A 7,920-nucleotide genomic window follows, 5' to 3' on the forward strand; every position below is an offset into this window, starting at 1 on the left:
GAGGCAGCTGCAAACTGACAGCCCCTGCCTGGGAGGCACCTGAAGGTCATCTGGTCTAGTTCCCATCTTTTTCTAATTATTATTTTATTTTTTATTTTTTTGTTAATCCTCACCCAAGGATATTTTTCCATTGATTTTTAGAGAGAGTGGAAGGGAGGGGGAGAAACACAGAGAGAAATATCGATGTGAGAGAGACACATGGATTGGGTGCCTCCTACACGCAGGGGCCAGGATTGAGCCTGCAACTGAGGTACGTGCCCTCGACTGGAATCAAACCCTGGACCCTTCAGTCTGCAGGCCGATGCTCTGTCCGCTGAACCAAGCCAGCTAGGGCTAGTTCCCATCTTTTATAGATGAGGAAGCTGAGGCTGGAGGGCACACAGCAAGTCTCCTGCCCCCGGTCCAGGGGTCCTGCCCGTCACCATCAGGGACTCTCAGGGAGCAGGGCGGGGGCACTGGAAGATGAGGAGGGTGTGGGAGCCTGCTCAGGAGCACGCCTCCCACCTCAGGCCACAGACCTGCACCCGGCAGACATCAACGGCAAAGCTGACCCCTACATCGCCATCCGGCTGGGCAAGACTGACATCCGGGACAAAGAGAACTACATCTCCAAGCAGCTCAACCCTGTCTTTGGGAAGTAAGGCCTCCTGGGGGCCCCTTACTCCCACCCCAACTTCTCCAGCCCAGACCCCCTCCCACCCTACTTCACCCTCAACCCTTCTCCCAACCTCCGCCCTGCCAGGTCCTTCGACATCGAGGCGTCCTTCCCCATGGAATCCATGCTGACGGTGTCCGTGTACGACTGGGACCTGGTTGGCACCGATGACCTCATTGGGGAAACCAAGATTGACCTGGAGAATCGCTTCTACAGCAAGCACCGCGCCACCTGCGGCATCGCTCAGACCTACTCCATGTAGGTGGGGCAGGCGGGGCGGGCGGGGCCCACCTGCTGTACCCTGACTCTGAAAATACGCTTCAGAGCAGGGGGCTTGGGAAGCTGGACATAGCACAGGTTCTGTTCCAGGCCAGGCCTGAACCTCTGCGGGCTCCGGGCACAGCCTTCCGCGGCCAGGACAGAGTCTAAGACAAGGAGAGAGCCACAGGGGCTTCCAGGACAGAGGAGGCAGGGCAAAGAGGGTGGAGAGAGGCGGCACTGTGCCCTTTGCCGGGGATCTGGCTGGTCTCTGCCAATGACAGGCTGTGTGACCCTGGTTACAGCCCTTAACCTCTCTGGTTATCTGTGTCCTCATGGGAGTCTTTGAGGTTTCAGAGAAGTGGGCCCCAGGGAGGGAGACGGGAGACTGGGACTCTGGGCACCTGGGGCCAGAGCCCAGGGCAGGAGGGATCAGCCTCCAGCTGCCCCAGCACCTCAGCTGAGCCTGGAACCCAGGCGGGACCCACTAGGGCAGCGGTTCTCAACCTTCTGGCCCTTTAAATACAGTTCCTCATGTTGTGACCCAACCATAAAATATTTTCGTTGCTACTTCATAACTGTAATGTTGCTACTGTTATGAATCATAATGTAAATATCTGATATGCAGGATGGTCTTAGGCAACCCCTGTGAAAGGGTCGTTTGACCGCCAAAGGGGTCACGACCCACAGGTTGAGAACCGCTGCACTAGGGCAACAGACAACTTTAGAGAACTGGCCATAACCAGCTGCCACCTGGGAGTGGCCCAGCCCCCCTGAGCCCCACGAGCCTGTGTGCCCTCCCACAGACACGGCTACAATATCTGGCGGGACCCCATGAAGCCCAGCCAGATCCTGACCCGCCTGTGCAAGGAGGGCAAAGTGGACGGCCCCCACTTCGGGCCCCCCGGGAGGGTGAAGGTGTCCAACCGCGTCTTCACCGGGCCCTCCGAGATGGAGGACGAGAACGGTAACGGGGGCTGGGTGCAGCCACAGGGGGGCAGGGGCCAAGGAGGGACCCCCACTTCCCTTGATGGAACCCAGAGGCCCGGCCTGGGGTCTCCTCGGCCCCGAGTCCCTCTCCTGTCTGCCCACCTCTGCCCAGTCTCCCCACGCTGCACAGCGCTTGCCTGCTCCTTGCCTTCTCTCTCCTTCTCAGCATCCTGGGCGAGGGCGGGTCTCCCCATTCAATAGATGAGGAACCTGAGACCCAAACTGGTTAGTGACCCGTCCAAGGTCACGTGGCTGCAAGCCCTGCCCGCTCCCCGCTCCTTCGCCCACGTGGCCCTTCCCAGAGAATCGGGCAGAGCTGTGCGGGGACCTCGTGCTGACCGCCTTCCGGATGCTGGGCATTGCCCTCCCTGACATCACACCCCCTCAGGAGTCTCTGGTCAAGTTCCCCAGGCCGAGAGAACCCAAGGACACAGACCTCTCTGGGCCCTGTGGGACAGCCGAGAGCTTGGGCAAGCTGCTTCTCCCTCCGTGCCTCAGTTTCCCCAACAGTACCACGGAGATGTGTGAACCCAGGGCGGGCTCGGGGGCCTCTTGTGCCTAAGTCCCTGGCCCAGCACAGGTCTTGTTCTGCTGAGCCCATATGTGCAGCTGACCCGCTGGCATCCACAGGTCAGAGGGGGCCCACGGATGAGCACGTGGCGCTGTGCGCCCTGCGGCACTGGGAGGACATCCCCCGGGTGGGCTGCCGTCTGGTGCCGGAGCACGTGGAGACGCGGCCGCTGCTCAACCCTGACAAGCCGGGAATCGAGCAGGTGACGCCCCTGAGGTTCTCTGGTGTTGGGGTCGGGGAATCCCAACCTGGGTCCGTAAAACGGATGCTCATGCCATTGGCTGCATTCCCAAAGCCTGGTGGCAGCTCCCCACCGGGCCGGGCCCTTCACGGTAACTCCAGCGGCACATCTTTGCCTTGAGTGAGCCCACATCAGCTCTGGTGGATGCCTGGGGGTCTCCCCCAGAAGCTGTGATTGGCTATTGATGACGTCATAGGCATTCCTGGCATCCAAGGATGGAAATTGACGAAATGGGTCCTGACAGGACAAAGGTTGGGAGGGGGAGGAGAGCAGAGGCGGAGTCTTGGGGAGACCTGGCACGCCCCTCTTCCTCAGGGCCGCCTGGAGCTGTGGGTGGACATGTTCCCCATGGACATGCCGGCCCCCGGGACGCCTCTGGACATCTCCCCCCGGAAGCCCAAGAAGTGAGCTGCTGGGGCCCAGCGCCATCCTTCCCGTCTCCAGCCCTCGCCACTCCCTCCACAGCCCAGACCACCTGGGCCGGTTGGCATTCCCCATGTGGCCTTGTGGTGGGAATACACCCACCCATCCGGAGAGTGGTGAGGCCTGCCCTTGGCCATGAGCACACGTTAGCGCCCTCTCGTGGACTCGCACCAAAATGCGGGCTCCCTCACACGATACACAGTTGCACACAAGCCACGGACCCCGAGAGCCCGCTCTGCTCTGGGGCGGCCCCACACCAGGCTGTCAGTAAGCTCTGCCCGGGTTTAGCTGAAGCACCTGCCAAGATGAGCAGGAGCGAGTGCCTGGAAGAAGCAGGAGGAGGGTCGAGTGGAAAGAGCACTGGGCCGGGAGCCAAGCCCGCTGCCTCTCCTGGCTGACCCTGGCCAAGCCCCTTTGCCTCCCTGGTCCTCAGTTTTCCCATCTGTACAATGGCAGGATCTAGTCCCTGGCAGCTGGGATGCCCTCAGGCCTGGCACCAGGGCCAGCTTCGTGGATTCGCACAGGGGCTCAGGCTCAGAGACGCCCCACCCTTGCTCCAACCCGATCATCTTGAGATTCTTGATGATTTTTTAACAAGGAGCCTCGTATTTCCATTTTGCTCTGGGCAGTCCAATTATGCAGACAATTCTGCTGGAAATAGCCTCCCCCTCGGGGGCCACAATGTGCTGTTCCAGGACCTACCACTAGGGGACACCCCAACCTATGGTGTCACCGGGATTTGCAGTCCAGGGCATAACTCCAGGAACTACCTTCCAATCAATTGTTAGTGGGTGACTCAACCTCACTCCTAGACGTTGAAATGTAACTTCCTCATTCGTAATGACAATTACACTTCAAAGGGAAAATTCTCTCTGGGCACAAGGACATAAAGGAGACTGGGTTCCAGGGCGTCCACTGCCGGCTGCTGGACTTGAGTTTCTATGAGAACTGGAATGAGCTTCCGGCCCCTGAGACAAGGACCTTGCTCCTGACTCTCTGGGCCTCTCGTCAGCCACCCCCAGCAGCTGGCCCTGCCCCTCCCTGCCCAGGGCCACCTCCCTGCCCAGAGCCACCTCCCTGCCTAGGAGGGTGCTGGGGTCCTGGTGGTCCAGCCAGACTGGCTTCCCCTGGGGCTCTGCTCACAGCAGCTGTACTGACTGGCTGGCCCTCTCACACCTGGGGACCCACATCTCTCCTTTTCCTCTACTCTCTCAGCTCCAACTGTCCAGGCCCCGAGCTCAGCCCAAGTCCCCGGGACTTCTGTCAGCTCAGCTCCAGCCCCCTGCCCATCCCAGCCCTGAGATCCTGGGGTAACCTCTCCCCCACCCCCGCCGACTGCTAATCCCCTCTCCCCACCAGGTATGAGCTGCGGGTCATCGTGTGGAACACGGATGAGGTGGTCCTGGAGGACGATGACTTCTTCACTGGGGAGAAGTCCAGCGACATTTTTGTGCGGGGGTGGGTGAAGGCCCCTGGCTGGGGGGCTGGACAGAGTGAGTCCCCTTCCGGGGGTGGGGGGGCGCCAGGACAGAGGGAGCTGTGGGATGGGAGGGGCTGAGAGAGTGGAGGGGAAGGAGAGATGCTGGATCCCCAGGTTTGTGGGGCAGCGTGGGGGGGAGCATGGGGTGGGGTGGCTGCAGGTCTGAGCAGGTGGCTCCCTGCAGGTGGCTGAAGGGCCAGCAGGAGGACAAGCAGGACACGGACGTCCACTACCACTCGCTGACCGGCGAGGGCAACTTCAACTGGCGCTACCTCTTCCCCTTCGACTACCTGGCTGCCGAGGAAAAGATCGTCATCTCCAAGAAGGAGTCCATGTTCTCCTGGGATGAGACCGAATACAAGATCCCAGCACGGCTCACCCTGCAGATCTGGGACGCTGACCACTTCTCCGCCGACGACTTCCTGGGTGCAGGGCTGGGCGGGGCTTAGGGACTGGGACTGGGGACAGAGAGGGCGGGGGAGGGGGAGGAAGGGGCAGGGAGATCCCACCCACCCTGGGGGGGCGGTCCTTCCCACCAGTCCGTCCGGCCGGCTGTGCTGACGCTGAGATTGCCACAGGGGCCATCGAGCTGGACCTGAACCGGTTCCCCCGGGGCGCGAAGACGGCCAAGCAGTGCACCATGGAGATGGCCACGGGGGAGGTGGACGTGCCCCTGGTCTCCATCTTCAAGCAGAAGCGTGTCAAAGGCTGGTGGCCCCTCCTGGCCCGCGATGAGAATGACGAGTTTGAGCTCACGGTGGGCACCACCCCCTGCTCGGGCGGTGGGCAGGGCTGAGCCGGTGCTGAGGGCCGGCGCCTGGCCCAGGCACTAGGACAGCTCTGCTCTGTCTGCAGGGCAAGGTGGAGGCAGAGTTGCATCTACTGACAGCGGAGGAGGCAGAAAAGAATCCAGTGGGCATTGCCCGCAACGAACCTGACCCCCTAGAGAAACCCAAGTGAGTGCCCTGCCCGCCCGGAGGCCCGGCCACGCTGGTCCCTGGGGGCACTGCACCAGGAACAAAGGGCCAGAACCTTTGGGTCTTCTTGCCCCCACTCTGCAGGCACCTCTACCCTTTTCTCTCTTCCTGGAAACTCCTCAGCCCAGGGTGGCCCCCTCTTGGCCGGGCCCCCTCTTGGCCGGGCCCCTGCCACTCTGAGCCTTCACCCTGTGTGTCCTTTCTCGGTGCTCCCTCTGCTCCTCCTCTGCTCCAGCCGGCCCGACACGAGCTTCATCTGGTTCTTGAACCCTCTCAAGTCTGCCCGCTACTTCTTGTGGCACACGTACCGCTGGCTGCTGCTCAAGCTGCTGCTGCTCACGCTGCTGCTCCTCCTTCTCGCCCTTTTCCTCTACTCTGTGCCTGGCTACCTGGTCAAGAAGATCCTGGGGGCCTGAGCCCGGCATCCTCTGGGGCTGGTACTCCTCCCCCTTCCTCTGGACCTGGGGCTCAGGAGCTTGACAGCATGTGGAACACACACAGCTCACACACAGCACACACACAATTGTGCACACACATGTGAACACACACAGGAACTTTCGAACGCTTTCATGGGCTCTCAGAACTGGAAATGACTATTTTACATGATTACATATTGGGCCTCAGAGGTGAGATCACTTGCCCAGCGTCCCCTAGCAAACTGGGGTAGAGCTAGGACTCAGCCCAGGTTTCCAAGTTGCCAACCCAGCATTCCTCAAACTTGGCCGCCTCCTCTCCCAGTGACGTTCCTGACAGACTAACCCTATTGCATTGTGAGATGTGGCAGGGAGAGGGGAAGGTTTGGGCTAGCCCTGGCCAGCGAGTCCTGGATAGTTCCTGCATCACCCAGCTGCCAACCCCCAGCCGTGTTCCGCCCTGCGGGATGATAAGCAGCTCCATCCAAGGCCAACATCTTAGTAGCCAACATCTGCTGAGCACGGCTCGGCGCCAGGCACCGTCACTGATTCACTTCCCCTTCCACCAACCCTGGAGCAGGGTCCATTCCTAACCCATTGTGCAAGTGAGGAGCTGAGGCTCAAAGAGGCGCTAACGTGCCTGTCCCAGCTGGGACTGGAAACCAGGTGCCCTGCGCCCGCGCCCCGCTCTGCAGCCCCCCCCCCCCCCCCGTGCTGAGCACAGCACTAGGAGTGCCATCTGCGTCCTCCAGGCACCGGCAGGCAGGAGTTTAAAAAGCACATTCACACTTTAACTTTATATCATGACATTCCGTAAAGCCTCTTGCTTTGTAACACAAACAACAGAATGTAAAGCTTAATGAGCACTTCTTGGCTAGGAGGCCACTTGGGAGGTAGAGCAGCAACCACCCCTGACCATGCGCAGGTCGGTGAGGGTGGCAGGCGCCCCCCTGGGGCTCCTCGGACCCTGGACAGAAGCTTGATCCTCAGGAAGGGGGAGAGGTTGAGAAACACTGGTCTCACGGAGAGTAGAGGCGCTCCCTAAACCCAGGACTGCCCGTGGGGCTGCGGCTGCCCCTTTGGGTAGCGAGCTGCCATGGCTGCTGGTGTCCAGGTGGAGGCTCGGGCTGCCCAAAGCCCAGAAGTGCCAGCTAGGCCTTGGGAGGAGGGGGGACACCGAGGGTCCTGCCAACGGGAATGTAGGCAGCGAACCCGGTGCTTAGCAATGGCTCCGACCCTGTCTCCAGCACTCACGCCTTTTGGGGTCGTGGCAGGGTCTCTTGGGGTCTAGAAGGGCTGAGGGATGGGTACCCCAGGAGATGCCCTGTCTGACCGCAGCTCCCCTCCCCCAGCCGGCCCGACACCGCCTTCGTCTGGTTCCTCAACCCCCTCAAGTCCATCAAGTACCTCATCTGCACGCGGTACAAGTGGCTCATCATCAAGATCGTGCTGGCGCTGCTGGCGCTGCTGATGCTGGGCCTCTTCCTCTACAGCCTCCCCGGCTACATGGTCAAGAAGCTCCTGGGGGCGTGAGGTCCCCGCAGCCTCCCCGGGGCGCCCCTCCTGGGCCTGTGCGTTTGCCCCTCCCCTGGCGTGGACTTTCCAGACTCCCTGGGGAGCCTTGGGAGCCCCTGTCCACCCTCCAGGCCTCGGGTCCCAGGGGTCCCCCTGCACATCCTCTCCTCCCCAAGTCGGCTGCTGGCGGGGCCCTGCCCCTCTGGTCCTGCCTGTGGGTGGGGGGTCTGACCCACCTGGCCGAGGCACCCCCCTTCTTAAGGCCCCGGCTCCAGAGGAAGCCACCCCAAACCCTCCCCCAGGCCTTCCAGTCAAGGACTAAAGCTTTAATGAAATTATCCGAGAATCATGCATGGGCCAGTGCGCAGGGCGTTCTAAAAATATGAGCAAAAAGCAT

The 7,920-nt window shown here is 61.2% G+C and overlaps 1 protein-coding gene across 1 annotated transcript in view; it reads left to right on the forward strand.

Annotated features, from left to right (window-relative positions):
* OTOF (otoferlin) overlaps positions 1–7,914 on the forward strand; it is a 68,066-nt gene extending 60,152 nt beyond the window's left edge. Inside the window, exons 38-47 of the mRNA XM_014546615.1 lie at positions 510–637; positions 743–913; positions 1,720–1,880; positions 2,534–2,676; positions 3,031–3,119; positions 4,498–4,596; positions 4,803–5,044; positions 5,197–5,375; positions 5,474–5,574; positions 7,361–7,914. Coding sequence (XP_014402101.1) covers positions 510–637; positions 743–913; positions 1,720–1,880; positions 2,534–2,676; positions 3,031–3,119; positions 4,498–4,596; positions 4,803–5,044; positions 5,197–5,375; positions 5,474–5,574; positions 7,361–7,541 — 1,494 coding nt within the window. The 3' untranslated portion in view covers positions 7,542–7,914. The remainder of the gene's footprint in view (positions 1–509; positions 638–742; positions 914–1,719; positions 1,881–2,533; positions 2,677–3,030; positions 3,120–4,497; positions 4,597–4,802; positions 5,045–5,196; positions 5,376–5,473; positions 5,575–7,360) is intronic.
* The last annotated feature ends 6 nt before the right edge of the window (positions 7,915–7,920 follow it).

Source organism: Myotis brandtii, unplaced genomic scaffold, assembly GCF_000412655.1.
Source record: "Myotis brandtii unplaced genomic scaffold, ASM41265v1 scaffold454, whole genome shotgun sequence".
In the NCBI taxonomy this organism is placed as follows: domain Eukaryota; kingdom Metazoa; phylum Chordata; class Mammalia; order Chiroptera; family Vespertilionidae; genus Myotis; species Myotis brandtii.